This window comes from Laccaria bicolor, genomic scaffold (assembly GCF_000143565.1).
Source record: "Laccaria bicolor S238N-H82 LACBIscaffold_27 genomic scaffold, whole genome shotgun sequence".
NCBI lineage: Eukaryota > Fungi > Basidiomycota > Agaricomycetes > Agaricales > Hydnangiaceae > Laccaria > Laccaria bicolor.
The window spans coordinates 133,209-148,979 of NW_001889898.1; the positions used below are offsets into that span (position 1 = coordinate 133,209).

The 15,771-nt window shown below is 47.6% G+C and overlaps 2 protein-coding genes across 2 annotated transcripts; one reads left to right on the forward strand and one right to left on the reverse strand.

Moving 5' to 3' along the window:
* Window positions 1–848: 848 nt before the first annotated feature.
* LACBIDRAFT_330414 (uncharacterized protein) lies at window positions 849–4,460 on the reverse strand (the record flags this gene model as incomplete). The annotated part of the gene is made up of 8 exons (XM_001884744.1): window positions 849–1,403; window positions 1,452–1,551; window positions 1,603–2,074; window positions 2,764–2,899; window positions 2,950–3,231; window positions 3,429–3,431; window positions 3,487–3,699; window positions 3,843–4,460. The coding sequence occupies 8 exons, from the start codon at window positions 4,458–4,460 to the stop codon at window positions 849–851; spliced, it is 2,379 nt and encodes a 792-aa protein (XP_001884779.1).
* A 4,043-nt stretch (window positions 4,461–8,503) lies between these two features.
* On the forward strand, window positions 8,504–12,547 carry LACBIDRAFT_304256 (uncharacterized protein; the record flags this gene model as incomplete). Its single annotated transcript, XM_001884654.1, has 19 exons — window positions 8,504–8,780; window positions 8,833–9,030; window positions 9,080–9,300; window positions 9,354–9,739; window positions 9,791–9,915; window positions 9,971–10,063; window positions 10,112–10,279; window positions 10,342–10,453; window positions 10,508–10,579; window positions 10,632–10,856; window positions 10,909–10,980; window positions 11,031–11,137; window positions 11,234–11,348; window positions 11,411–11,438; window positions 11,488–11,550; window positions 11,630–11,674; window positions 11,732–12,214; window positions 12,266–12,381; window positions 12,433–12,547. 19 exons carry the CDS (start codon window positions 8,504–8,506, stop codon window positions 12,545–12,547), a joined length of 3,021 nt encoding a protein of 1,006 aa, XP_001884689.1.
* Between the last annotated feature and the right edge of the window lie 3,224 nt (window positions 12,548–15,771).

The window sequence follows — 15,771 nt, forward strand, 5'->3', positions numbered from 1 at the left end:
TCTACTATTAGTATAGTAAAAAACTGTTTTCTTGAATGTAGATGGAGTCTAGCCTGGTCAAAACGAGACCGGCAGGATGGGCAGCCAAGTTCAACACGTCACGTGACTCGTTGAACGTGTTGCAACAACGTCGCGTCGACTTTGACACGTCCTTCGCACAGCGCGTATGGGTGGATTCCCATTAAAACAATGTGTATGCACTAAAATGAGAGTAATGTGACATACATTTGGGTGATATGTCTTGAAAAAGTGCAGAAAGTGCATTCTATTGCTATCCCTATGTTTTTATTTTTCGGAGAAAAAGCGCGGAAAAAAACATATATAAAATATAACATACAAGTACGGAAATCATACGAAGGGTAAGGAAATCATATCAGCGGAAAGCAGAAGTTATATCAATTGACAGCGGAAGTCATATCAACTGACAGCGGAAGTGATCAACAAATGATGATGGGAAAAGCCAACACCAAACAACAATTATGATGGGCTATCTCGGAAAACCTATCCTAGGGCTACATTATGACCCCGAAAATGGATTTTTCGCCCCATTTCAAAATCCCAAATACAAATTCTGTGAGGGAATGGTAATGTAGAAAATTTTGGCATGGGAAGAGGTCAGATTATTCCACCATGTATGCCAAGTCCACACCTGTGTGGACCCAGGGAAAAAGGGTCTAAAACTACAGCCTGGGCTGTACAGTGCTTCATTGCAATTGCCGTTCACTAATTTTACGCCAGCATATTATGATGAAGAGCAAGGCCAGGAGAGGGAGTACAATGCTCAATTACAGTTTTCTTTCACCGTTCTTACACCTGCTAATTATGAATAACTAAAAGACAAGGTACTATTACTCAAAGTGAGAAAGCTCTTCGATAATTTCTCGTGTCCGTGCAATATAGTCATTGATATCGGTTCCAAGTGGGTATTCATCGTCATCAAGTACCAAGTCATCCACTTCCAGTGCCGGATTGGAGCCTAAATCAAAGTCAGCCACTTCCTCTTCGTCAACCAGCATTGCATCATCCTCTCCAATATCCTCTGCAGCTGGGGCCCCTTCCGACAACCCATTGTTAGTCATCTTGTACTTCATATAGGTAAAATTCTTGAATGCACCAGGCTTGTTCGCATACTCAGCACCAACAGACATAAGGTCGCGGGCTTCCATGGCATGCTGATTATTTTCATGTCCAGGGAAGTATGTTTGCAATTTTTGTTGTTCAAGGTAATTGCGTAGGGTCTTGATATCGGTTTCAGCAGATGGACTGGTATGGGAGATGCTGTTGAAAGGTGTTTGATACTCGGACTGGACCTTGCGAATCACGTCGCATAATGCGAAGATCGAGACAGAAATCATTGCCAGCCAAGCCCAGCTTCGATTGGATCCTTTTGCATTGTAAATAATCTATACAATATATGAGAGTGCATTTGCGACAGAAGAGAAGGTCAGTACCTTTGCCCAAAAGTTTTGATGTTCTTGGAGGAGATCCATTTCTTTGAACCCATTTGCTTTTCCAGTGAGATTTGCCAACCAATTCATTAGCCATGCATTTCTATCAAGATATCTTCAGTGGGTTAATCTTTAAATAGGAGGAATCACTCACCGAAGTCGAGGATCCATCATCTTTAAATCGATAATAAGGTGAAAAAGTGCATCTGCGTACTTTGGCATTTTACCCGTCCCCCGAAACATTAGCATCCAGTGAGTAGTGATGTCAAGAACTGCACCAACATCTCCTCGTTTGACCGCATACTTGAGTTGACGGAGATATAGGGCATCCCGATTGAACAGACAAATGTTTTCGAGAGGGAGGTCACGTTTGATGGGGGTTGCACAACGCAGATGTTGAACTCGCCGCGCAGAACAAAGTTCAACAAGCACCTTTTGGGCAACATGGTGGACTTCGTCAACTGTACGAATGTCATTTACCCAATCCTCAAGCGAGTCCTTTGGGCAATAGATACGAAAGCCGTCAAGAATATTTGCGGGTAGTGCCATAGTAAGAATTAGTTCCCATGATGGTCGGAATGGGGGCAATGACTTCGCTTTCCAACCAGCTACCATGGCCTTGCATCCTAGAAGGGTGTTTACTTTCCACAATGACCATGGAGATTAGTGTTTGAAAGTCCGGTCCGGTCCGGTTATTGAGCCCTTGAGGGCTCTAACCGAGACCGAGACTGGTTACCTTGTGCCACGAAACCCAAAATAACCGAACCGGACTGCTACTAACCGATATAATCGGTTAGTAACGGTTAGCGGTCGGTTACATGACCGGTCCTAACCAGTTATTTCTCTGTACTAACATAATTACAAACATATATTATATTTCTAATACAAGCATTTCATAAACAACCTCGCAGGTCGAGTACACCTGACCTGCAAGCGTTTCTCATGGATGATTGCCATTGTTGTATCAATGTCACATTATCACACATGTGACGACAGGAAAATAGTCACTTAAATTTCAATTCACTGTAAATATGTCAATATCCACTAAAAAATATGATTTTTGGATCGTTAGAAAGCATTTAAACAGGGGAATATTTGTGTGTAATGTTAGGACACAAAGACCGGTTATAACCGGTCCTAACCGGTTTTTGTTTGGTCTTGAATATTTTGGGATGACACCTAACCACTAACCGGACCGTGGTTACGGTTAGGATCGGTTAGGTAATTTTTGCGGTCCTGATCGGTTATGGTTCGGTCCAGTCTCGGTTATTTTCCGGTTAACTAACCTAACTTCCAAACACTAATGGAGATTTACTGTTCGGTTTGCCCCAGTACTCATTAGTAACCATACGATCGCCTGCCATTTTCATGTGAAGAATTCCGTCTTGAGATTGGGTATAGTGCCCCACATTATCCATAAGATCAGTATCATCACGACGGCCCGAGGACGCCTAAAACCAAATTAGAGCACCTTCTTCAATGGATCTAGAAGAAAAAATACCTTGTCCGACAGTGAAATAGATAGCTGGTCACCAGCACAAATAAATATACCATGCCATTTTATATCGTCCTCCGTGAGCTTCAGCGAGCCACGGATAATAGTGTCAAGGACTGAAAGTGTTCCGTTGAGGCTTGATTCATCAATATGCATTGCAGGAAGAGGGTACTGTTCAGTTTTGTGGAGTGGGATTTGAAGGATGTTGGGTGCAGGTCTAATATCCGTGTTGAGTCGCTTGCGGAGCAGAGGAAAAGCGTCATATAAAATATCTTCAATGTGCCACAGCTGCCCAGCTTGAACACATTCCACCTCTTCACGTGTGGGAAGAAGATCCTCTGGTCCAAAGGTTAAAAGAGGTTTGCAGCAGGAGCGTGGTGGTTTAATATCAAGTGGAAGCCCCCCAGGCTCCACCCCAAAAAGAGGAACAAGGGTTGCCGTGGTTCCATTATCGAAGTGGTCCATAGAATCGTGGCGCTGCTCACCCACTTTGAAAGTGATGTTGAGGTTATCCCATATTATCATGCATGGCTGTGTGCGAACCAGAGCAAGCATGCTAACAAGTCGCTCTGCACCGAGTTTCCTGAGCTTTGAAACAGCCTGAGTATATGAAAGGGTAACCCCAGCATGGTTGAGAACATCAAAGAGAGAATGAGATGTGCCACATGCAAGAAAATACATGCACATCGTCGTCTGGTACTCCGTCGCATGCTCATTTTGCGATTTGGCAAGCATGCATAATGTCGTGGCGAAGATCTAATGACATGTTCATCATTCAAATTCAAACAAGGAAGGACAAAAGTAAATGTTACCAATTCACGATTTTTGTATGAAGTCATGGATGAGTTCGAAGGATATCCTATATGCCGCAGAAGGTCACAAGTCGATGGTGCAATTACCGAGGCATCTAAAAGTATCCGCTCAAGTGAGAACTGGGAGAGGATTTCTGCAACAGACATGCTCCTTTCAGGCTGGAAATAGTGAGCAAGCTTCTTCGATTCAGCAGCTATAAGTGTGCGGGTATTGCTGATTGACCAATCCACGCAGATGTCAGGTTGTCGTTTTTGTATGAGATTCAAAATTTTCGTGCCGTGTGCTCCAGCAAGTGTGCGTGTGACCTGTGATGACCGATTAGGATCAGATGTGGTCAGGGATGCTTGAAGAAAGTCAAAGAATGTTGAAAAGCCAGCTGCCTTGATCCCCTCCATCGCTCGATCAAGAGCGGCAACTTTCTGCTGCTCCTCCCTTCTCACTTGTTCTACCTCCTGCTCCCTCTGCCTTTCAGCATGTTCCCTCTGAGCCCTAGTCCGCTCAACTTCGTGATTGACAAGCTCCTCGGCAGTAAAAACGCGACGCCGCTTCAGGTTTGGGACAGGTGTGAGACCATCAATGATCTGAAAGCCGTGCAAGTTCCTGGGTGTGGGGGTGGGTGTATCTCTCCGCTGTGACCTCCGAGGTGTAGCAACAGGCGTGGGGGGTGAGTTTTCGTCAGATCGCGCGCGTTTTTGAGGGCTCATGGTGTCAAGGAATAGTATTCTGCAAAATCTACGCGACGCGTCTTGGCCATCAACAAATACACGTGCGCCTTAATTTCCTTTTATACTCGATAATCGGAGTTATAAAACTTGTCGGTTACCTTACGGTTAATCCCTACCAGTCTCTATGGGTTCAATTACCCGCCCTACTCTGATCAAATCCGGACTTGTCCATCAAAGTCCTCTCCGTCCCTCCCCTAGTACTCAACATAGTGAATTGAACCCGTTAGAGACTGGTTCGAGTCTACGGTAGTACACAATGCTATCTTTGAAAATTTGTGTATAGGCTATGTCACAACAATTTATTTTGTCACAGTTGGTCACGGTCAGATTTTGTTTGACTTATTACTAGATGTTCCTGTTCAAATTTCTCAAGCAGTTTTTTTGACAGATGTTCACCTTAGTATGTAGCGCTGAGAATCGAGTTCTGCAAAAGCAAAGCGCAGGCTGATCGGTGGACGGAGGAGGCAGTTGCTTGTCGAGGAGATGAGGTGCGTCCTCGCATTTTTTGAGAGTCGCGCTACAAACTGGGATGGTCACACCGGAGAAAAAACATGGTCAGCTGCAAGAGGTGAAGTTGGAGCAGATCGCGCATTGATAGAGGGAAGGAGAGCGTATGCGCAAGATCAGGCGGCACAGTTTTGTGGGATGAGGGCCTACTGCCAGCATCTTTGGAGGTTTGTCCCCGATTATTTGAAGTGCGAGGGAAATCAAGTGATTCCCCCAGAGGTCGAGGAGGACGTTGATGGGGACAATGATGATGCTTGAACATTCCATGTATTATCTGCTTCATTATGAATTAATCTACAGGAAGGTGCTTGTGAATGTTACCCTTTTGCCACTCTATTTTCACATTGACCCCCCCATCCCCAGCCTAACACATCCCCCAGGAGTATGATCTATTCTGTGTTCACAGCAAGCTCAATCAGCTGCAGCGCAGATAAGCGGCACGTCCATCTATACATTGACAGGGCAATCACAAAACTGGTCTGGTCCGACAGTGGGCAGTGGCAACCCACTCTAACTGAGGATGATGATGGGAACCCAGAGGCAGAGAGATTGCGTGTTGGTGACGGAGCGGTCTTGAGGGAGTAGTGCCGAGGGCGTGGAATTGTGATTGTGTGTGCTGTGAAGAGAGGGTTTGAGGCGGGGGCAGGGGATCCATCTACTGAGTGCTTCCAACTATATGATGGGGGGAAAGTGGTGGGAGTGAGAAAAGGAACGGAAGGTCACCAGAAACTCACCACACACCCTCTTCCCTTTCTTCCCAGGACCTAAGACAAACCGATGATTATTGCAAGTAGCTTGGTGATACATCAGCCAACAAAGTGCATACCAAAAGTGGGCCAGCGCAACGCAATGCCAAAGGCACGAGGGGCGAGTTCGAGGCGAAGAGAGAGCAGGAAGCATACGGGGCAGAGGTCGGTGTGGGCCTTGAAGCTTTGAAGCTGAAGGTGGGTGGTGGCGACAACGAGATTACGCGCATGCATCGAACACTAAAACGCAGTGAGGTGTCTACCCTGGAGGCTGCAACCGAGAGCAGAGGCGAGGTGAAAGGCGACTGGTCCTGAGAGCGAGCGCCGACAGAGCATGAAATTTTGAAAGGTGATCTGACATAAGCAGCAAAAGGGATGAGCTGGACGTTCGCCATCGTTCGGAGTAGACTTTACAACAGAACAGTCACCCAAAGTCGTTGGGTTTGGGGCGTAGAAATGTAGTATGATTTTCTTCCAATTTTATCAGATTTTATTCGAGTGTCTCAAGTTTCACGTGTGGTCGCTGTCTGATACAGCGGCAAGAATATGTTGACAAATATCCTTGGCAGATCTAAGTATGCGCCCTGTATCCAGAACGGGCTGGAGCACGCCATCAGAGTTGATGTTACACGTCCGATCGTCCGAGCTCGAAACGGGAAGAGCCAGGGCATGCCAAGTGCAAGTGACGCCTAAACGGTCTCTGTGCCCGATTATTCGGCCAGTAGCTGACATGTATATTGTAAGTATGATAACCCAAGGATTGTGCAAGTAGCTTGCAAGTGGTATGTGATACAACAGATGATTGTGCACATTATTCTTATGGGATATATCACAACATCTTGCAAAACAGTGCCAGCTACAGGTGGCCCTGCGAAAACGCCGGCACTCTCTGCGATGAGGCCACCACCGCGTCTCACTCGACCACGGCCGCCTGGTCCACATGTTGACTCCCAGTGAGGATTCTTGGTGGTACATCCCAGGGTCTCGAACTCCCTCTCTTAGAATTTAAGTACAATTATTTCACTCGATTTAAGGGACTGAATGTTAAATTCAGTAAATTGCGCCCATCAGCGGATTCCGTTTTTCATGAGAAATCATTTCTTCCAAAGCCCTTCTACCCTGACTTCCACCCCTTTCATCTCACCTGCATCTCTCTCGACCCCCTTGCAACCCCCTCTTTGTTGTGGCCAACCCAGGCGACACACTCGGCACTAGGCCACGCGACGCGCTCAACAGTACCCCACGTACTTAACACTATGCCACGCGCTCAACTTGAACACTACGCCACGCACTCAACACTACGCAACGCGCTCGACATTACGTGACATGCTCGACATTACGCGACACGCTCAACACTATGCGATGCCGCGTGATATTTAGGACTCAATGCTCATGTTGTGCCCCCCTCGAAGATCTCGTCAATCTTGGGAAATGGAAGGCTAGGTTTAGTTTTGAAACTTCTTTTTTGCCTCATAATATACATCTCATGTAAATATAATTACCTGCAATATCATGGGAATTACATGAATTTAAGGCCTAAATGACAGAACACAAACATTCAGCCAATGTGATATAGCAGAGGGTTAGGTCCCTGAGCCGAAAGACCCTTAAATCGGGTGCAGGGATAGGCCAGCTCATGGAAATACACCTTAAATTGAGCTGGTTGGCATCACAGGGTGTTAAATCCACTAAATTGAACTTGATTTAAGCTAAATCCATCCCACATAAGCACTTATGCCGACTTATGTGTGCTTTTCTGACTTATTTTCAGTCTCTTGCAGCAAACCACCTTCCAAATATCTCTTTGAAGAGCAAAAAAAGGGGTGAACATGCAGTGGCAGGTCCACCAAAGAAACTCTGAAAGTTTTGTATATTTCCCAAGAATTTGGCAGCACCCAGGCCCCAATCAAGGATGTGATGTGAGGTCCATTTTGGACAAGGGCAGCATATTTGCCCAGGGAAAGTCAGTACTGGGAATTTTTTTGCATTTTCGGGTATAATAAATACAAAATGGTTGACCACAAGCGAACTTTTTGGGAGGGGACGAATCAGTGGGACGAAGCGGCGGGGGAGGACGAGAAGAGGGAGGAGGACGCAACGCGCCAGGTCACGTGGTCACGTGCACCTTCCCCTTTTGGTTGTGATCCGGGAGATCCCGTTAAATCGGCCCACATAAGTATAATTTGATGTATAGGAGTTTAAGGAATAAAATTTATAATCCTGTTAAATCGTGTACAGTGCCTGTCATCACTTCTCCACCTCAAGAGGTGTCAGATCCGGCGATGCTGGATGTCAGATCTGTCACGGGACCTTGACCCCAGTCAAAAACGACTCGGGTTATTCCGAGGTAGATCTGATTGCCTATCTATTTGTGCTATGAAGTATCATTACACAAAGTTTGGTACAGCAGCGCGGGCCTCTCGTTCATCAGAATACAAGTTATGTCGAGGACATGCTTCGGGGAAGCTTCTAGCCGGGTAACCGGTGGTGGCTGTACCCCCCTCCCCCCACCCGTGGGAGTCAACGTGCTGGATCGGTGGATCTGACACCTCTTGCTCCACCTCCCTCGGCATGAGCTGAGAAAACTTTAGTGAAATTTTTCCTTCTTTTTATCTCATGAAAACAGGTCAAAATCTGCACATAGGTTCGGGTTAGGGCTCCATCACCGCGGTTCAACCCAGAAATCAGAAATCAAATTTCGAAATTGAACCGCGGCGCTCCCGCCTACCGTACCCGTCAACGACAAAAGTCAAGCCGAAGACGTTCTCAATGACGCAGGGTAAGCCACTTACACAGAACCCGAAAATCAGCTCGACACACAACGCAAATTCCTTCAAGTTCGCTCTGTTCAAGAACGCTGAAGCCTTGGCCATTCCTGACGCATCGCGACAATCCGTGTTTTCTTTTCAAGCACCACAACGAACGCAGGCTGAGAGTTCATCTCAGAGTCGCCTATCAGCACTATTTCTTTCAGATGTCCATAAACCATCGAAGGCTCCGGGCAATATCCTGCAGGCTCGCGACGTCGGACAGGGGGAGGCACAAGGTGAGCATTGCCACTCTTTCTTTCGTGAATATGGGTCTGACGACGACGACAGAGGGAGGAAGAGACGCGTCATCACCATTGCCGGCCTCACCCAAATCTGAAGGCCGCACATACATCCAGCTAGCATCGCGTAAACCGCCGCCAAATCGTCCTTCACCTACCGCTTCACACAGAGAAAGAGAATTCTGGCCAGAATATAGCCGGGAAAACGACAGAACCGCATCTTTGACCTTAATTCCGGGCGAGTCGAGTAAGTTACTCACTATCTACCCGCAATGTTGTTTGAGATATCGTAATAGATCACAAAACTAGTCGGCGACAATCCCCCGCCCTGTCTGGAGCGCATACATCTTCTTCGCCTCCGCCTTCACGCCCCAGCTCGCGGTCTCAAGCCGTTTTTCCGTGTTCAAAAAATGATTTACGATTCAACTCGATCGCAGATACGTCTCTCAAACCACAACAAACTCCTCCCATTGCGAAAAGGGATGTAAAGCGAGCGTTTAGCGATCTCCTTGAGCATGTACGTTCCTTTGTGATTCTTCTTGCGTCCATTATCTGAACCTTTTCTTTTAGAACCACCACTACGAGGCTCTCTTTGCGGAATCCATCGCGCTGCAAACCCAAAATGAGTATTTATCTCAGATGCGCAGTACGGCGGCGAAGGATCTCAAGTTTGCGCGTGAAGAGCTTTCCGCTACAGCAGCGCAGTTGGCGTCTGCTAGGTCGGAGCTCGCCGGCGCTCTCCCACTGTTGAAATCAACGGAAAATGAATTAAGCACCGCGAAGTCTGACCTTGCCTTAACACGCTCGAATCTTGCGGATGCCGTCGCCGAAATATCGTCTCTCAAAACTTCTTTGGAGCAAATGGCGCATTCTTATGAACAGGAAAAGTTGGTGAAGGAGGTAACTGAAAAGAGGCTAGTCACGGCGAAGCAAGGTCTGGCAACTCTCCGAGAAAAGTAAGTTATCAGTCAATTCCTGTTGCTTCTTACTAATGCTAGCTTCAATAGCTACCAGTCACTTCATTCTTCCTTCATTGCTCTTGGAAAGTCTCATGAGGCTTCGGAAGCTTCGCTTTCACAAGCTGTCGCCGAGGCGACTGAGATTAAGCTCTCTGCAGCGGATGCCTTGACCAGTAAGACTATTTCAGCTGGTTTTCGCAATGTTGACGACGTGTCCGCCACTACTAGGTGTCAAACCTCTCCTTGAAGTAGGCGGTGGCCTTTCTCGCGCATCTGAAATGAGAGACACCATTCAAGAACTCCAGGGAGAGTTGGGGTCATGTAAGCTCGTTCTCGCTCTTCATCTAATCGTTCGTTGACCCTCTACAGCCCAGCGTGTGAATGATCTCCTCCGAGACAAGCTCCACCATCTATCTTCTCAGCTCGTGGATGCGCAAGCACGGATCAAAGATTTCGAAGATACGGAACGCGGGACGCTGAGTGTTCTTCGCGATCGCTTGGACGATAAGCAGAGCTTGGAGGTTTTATGCAGTGTCGGTGAGCATTTCTGTCAACTGCCTTTGCTCCTGTATGGACACTTATGTTTTCGTTTTCTCAAGGGACCAAGGTAGAAGACCTGACGGACCGTCTGGCGAAGCACGAACGGGAAAGTATTGATGCCCTTGCCGAAGCAGCTGGTGTAGAGGCAAAGCTCATTGCTGTCACTCATGAGTAGGTTCTACTTTTGTGTTGGAATCTTACAGGACGCGTGAACTATCCTTTCAGATTGCAGAACATGAAGACGTCTTCATCAGCAAATCTCCTTGAGCTGCAGGAGCTGAGGGTCATCAAGGAGGAGTGAGCATCCTCTGCCTTTCGGTTTGACTTCCGCTTACCGGCTTTTTAACAGGGGTCTTTCCAAGTTGCTTGCATCTCAAGAAGTCATCAATGCCAAGGACAAGGAGATTATCGGTTTGAAGGCAGAGGTCAAGGCTCTCGGCGAGTCGAAGGCTGAGTTGAGAGCACTGTCAGGTTCCTCTTTTTTCGTGTTTGGTGGGCTTATACACAGTATCAGGGTTGTGGAGGCTAAGAAAGCGGTCACGGAGAAAGACCGCGAACTCAGAGCTAGGGATTCGTAAGTGATGGCGACATACCCTCTCGTGTACCTTTGACGATAATCTGTGCAGAAATACCTTGATGGAGCAAAAAGTCGAGGATTTGAATTCGCAGGTCGTTTCTGCAGAAGCGTCGTTAAAGATGTACATCACCCATTAACCACCTTTCTGTCTTTCTAACGCCATTTTTGTAGAACAAGAGAGTGGCTCGCACTGGCTCAATCCGAGGCTCGTGAGCGCAAGGAGGAAAGCGACGTTCTGAAGACAAGGTCGAGAACCTTGAAGTTGCTCGTACCGAATGGTACGGCTACCTTTTCATTACGCTTCACTCTCAACGTTGATTGATACCGTTTTATTAGGGAGGGTCTGAATTCTAAGTTACGAGCACAGATTCAAGATAGTACAAAAGAAGCTCTGGCTGTACGGACGAGCCAACTAGTTCAAACTGAGATCAAGCGGGTCACAGCGGAAGCCAAGAAGGCCGGTGAGGAAGTGAGTAAAACTATTGAATCGTTTGTCGCTTGTTTTCTGACGTTAGTAATGGTTAGAGCTGATGCTTTTTCCACATTTTCAGTCTTCATCAAGCGAATCGTCGGTTGGAGGTTGGTAATAACTTGTACTTCGCATATTCATCACTGACATTATTCTCAGAAGCGGTTGGATGAGCAAGATGTGGCTCTAGTGGCAGCAAATGACATCAACAACGCACTCCAGGTGATGGATTCGTTGCGCTAGCGACATGGGTACTCTACTGACGTTATGATGAACAACGCAGACTAAATTGGATGAGCAGACGGCTGCTTTAACGCTAGCCAAGGACCAGATCACTGCGAATGAGGTGAAGTCTGCCGTTTCTCATGATACTTCAGTGATTGTTGATATACTTCGACCTCAGGCGGGCGTTCAAGAGATCATTCACAACCTCAGGACGGAACTCGCTGTTGCCCATGAGCAGAAACTCGCGCTTGAGCGTGAGACCACGAACCTCAAAGCCTCCTTCAATCAACTTACTCGGGAATCCGCCGCCTCGCTGGCAGTTGCTCAAGTGGACTTTGAGAAAAAAATGAACAAGCAGGAGAAAGCTAACGAGCGACTTGTCTCGGCGCAAGAAAAACGCGCAGTTGCCGATGAGAAGGCAGCCACCCTGGCGGAGAATGACGCTAAAGAAGCAAGAGTGGTGAGGGAGGAGCTTGCTGGTAGGCTTGCTTTGGCGGAGATGTCTGTGATTGCGATTGCTGAGGATGGCGAGGCTGCGGCGACGAGGGAGTCTGGGCAGATGAAGGTCATGAAAGCCCGAGCTGAGGAGTTGGAGGCAAGGGTGGGCGAAATGATGAAGCATGCGGAAACGCTTTTGAGTCGGTACCATGATGCGAACTTGGTAAGGTCATCTCCTTGTGAACTCATCCAGACCTGATTTCGACTTTTGTAGACCGACTTAGAGAAGGACCTGGTGAATCACATTATTCTTCAAGTGCAAACATTATCAAACATTATCCTTCAAACGCAAACGAGGACCTCGTCGCTCAGGAGAACGAGCTTCGAAGAGTTAGTGTTACCGTGTGTGTGTTTGAAAACCCACTGACCTTGATCTCCCAGTGTGAACGCCTCGCAACTGGCCTCCATAGTAGAATTCAGTCTTTGGACGCAGCACTGGTGCAGATGCTCCAAGAGAGGGCCAAGAGTGCTGGGCCTGACGCGAAGACTTTGTTGAATTTCCGGATGTGACTGCCCTCGAGCCCAATTGACGAGTCATTGCAAGCTTTGGTAATGTGCCCATGTATACGCTCCTCTGACTTTATCTTTATTGGCTCATCATCATCATAGGCCGATAATGCAATGAAGCAAACGATCCTGAAGCGGCGCAGCGCTCATCACCAGATCCAGCCCACCTCTCTTTACCGGCCCCAAGTCCCAAACAACTTGAACAGGAAGAAATGATCAAACCACCATCACCCATCTCAAAACCTCAGCCCAGGGCAACTAATCAAAAGAAGAAGAGCTTCAAGGCCCTTGAGGACGCCAATTCGGACTATGAGTACGACAACAGGGACAACGATCTGAACGACTTGTCCGATCTGGAGCTTTCGTCACCAACAGGGAGGTCCATGAGAAAGCGGGGGTCGTTCTATATCACCGCCACCTACTGTGACCGTCGAGGAGCCTGTGGGGACAAAACGAAGCTTGGTATGCACGTTCCTCTGCTCCGATATTCCCCCGCTGTTTTTCAACCCCATTTTTCTGGGAGTTCAGAATCCGGCTGTCGTTACGACGCCTATCATCCCGTCCCCGCAGGAAGAAGTTTCGGTTTCGACTTCCCCAGTAAAGTCCCTGATGGGCCTGCCAAGACTTGTCAGAAGAAGTGCAAGTGGCTGGTTCGTTCTCATTATCAATGTCCTGTTGTTCGATCGTTTTGCGTTGCTTGGGACTCTGTTTTCCTAATCCGACTGGTTTTTCCCTGTATGCTCTGGCATCTCTCTCGGGTTTTGCTCTTAGGCAATTGTAAATATCTCCTCCTTGGCTAATTATGGACATTTGTCGCCGTGACGATTGTACATAATTCTTACTGTGTTTCTCGAGTCGTTTGCACATCTGATGAAGAAACTTCTGTGATGATGAATGGGTTGGACTGGGAACGGAAAAACGAATGGTGCTTTCCTGGTGCTCTGGCCTGGTTTGAGAGTCGGCGGCCGAATGGGTCGGACTCATGCACGAGCCAGTGCAGAGAGCACTGTATTCAGATAGATGGGAACCAAATGAGAAACAAAATTCTTGTGAAGCGATGGGTGGCTTGCCGTAACAGGCTGGGATACTCGGCGCGAAATAATGGAGCCCGCTTCAAAGGCCAATACAGTTTCACGTCCCGTTTCTTGACTGCACATGTAGTTGCAAGCTAGTCGTATGAATTTGGATCTACCTCGTTGAACAACCCCTTAAAATATCTTGAAACGGAAGCAAATTCACGATGGACGTCATGTAAACGATCGACCCTGGTCAGGCTCAGTATTTTATTTATAGATGGGGACTTGCAATTGGGGACGACCCCCTCGGATGTCATAATTATGGACGCGTCTCACACGTACATGCGTATATGTTTCACAATCAGCGAAATCCGTCGTTTAGGGAAAGTAAAAACCACCCCGACCCCGACCCCAATTTTTTTTTTGGTCAAAGGGGCCGACGGGTCCCTAAAGTCTTGACCCATAGGCCATCTGGTTTTTTTTTGTAGCCTGTTGTTCGTTGACGTGTTGAAGTATGAGTAAAAACGACTAGGGTTCTGCCGCGAGAGCAGTGATGCTATGAATAGAACATGGTGTGTTTCCCACTGCGACGACGTCATCATTCCTATCAACTCGCAGTCAGTTATTATTATTATTAGATACATAACGGCCCAGTGTGATTGAACAGCCTCAGGTTGTGGACACCCCAGATTTTTTCTTTGTTGGAACTTACGAGTCAGTGGCCGGACGGGGTGAGTGGGATCATTGGAGTGGGATATAGTTGGTGTCGCGGTGAGTGTTGCAGTAGTGATAAAACTTTGTTTTGAAGGCAGAGCCTGCCGGCGAGCCGATTCACTTGATTTACAACGGGCACCTGAATAAAAAGGTTAGACCGTGAAGAGACAAAAGAACTTACCCGCTGGGCTCTGTCCGACAACGGAGATAAAAATATACCTACATAGTTGCCGGACACCGTGTAGGATTAGAATTATTTTCAACACGAAAAAAAATTCCGACGCCAGTGCCAGTGGTACGCGTGTCGTCATACAGCACGCGCGGCGAGGACCTGCAGATGTAGGATTCAGATATGAGTTTTGACTTGTGGTATTGTTGACTTGCATAGTTGTACTGTTTCGTGAAGTCTTTCACAATACTAATTCAAGTCAGCGCATTCCGGGCCACGAGACTCTATAGCGTCCAAAACGCAACGGTCACCACCCCGTCAGACGCCAATATAATCATATCGTCGAACAACTGACAGTTGAACGGCTGTCACCTTGAACTTTCAAGTTCGGCCTCATGACCAAGTCCCGACGGGAGTCACAATGTACCTGAGCTTTCTGGTTCGAGTGGAATCGAACAGCCTGCTTGGAGACTGAGAACAGGTGAGCCGGCAATGGCAGTTGAATATTGAATGACAAGCTTGAGTGTTGACTGTCACGCCGGTTGACGCGTCGACGTGCCTTGAGCTTGGGTGGGGTGCCTTGCTTCGTCCTTGGGCCTTGGCTAGCCTTGGGTAGATAAACGCCAGACGCCAGTGCCTTGCTTTTTGCACGTGTGGGCAGACGCTGGTGTAGCGTGGTCAGGTTTTGTAGACGCGTGCGCTGCGTGGTTGGTGGATAGATAACAGGGCCACCGCTATCTTTTTTTGTTTCTTTGGGAAGGCTACGCTTGAGATGAAATGAGCAATTGAATTGAAAAAAAAGAGTTATGAGGGTGTAAGGAGACGTCGACCTTGCTCCGGATAAGATTGTTTCCGAATGAGCGCTCGCCGGCCTTGGGTTCAGGTTATTTACTTGCCGATTTTCTTGAACTCTGTGCGAGCTGCTTGGCAAGATAAGTGTCGCGGGACAAGTGCTTTGCACGTGTTGGCAGAGCGCTGCGTGGTTGGTGGATAGATAACACGGGCCTTTTTAAAAATTATGGCTAGCTCGATGCTCGAGATGAAGTGAGGTTTAATTTTTTTTTTAAATGGGGGGTACCGACTCTTATCGACTTTGAATGCTCCGGATAAGGTTTGCAATTTCCCAAAAGCGCCAGGTTGTTTACTTGCCGATTTTCTTGAGGCTGCTTGGCCCGCACTGCGCAGATGACGCGGTTGCCTGCCCCTGTGAGTCACTGCTTAGATTAGATCATGGTGACGTATATAGAGAGCGATCAGGGGGTGGTGAAAGTCGGCGGAGAGCAGTCACAAGAGCCTAGAGGAGGAATGTAAAGG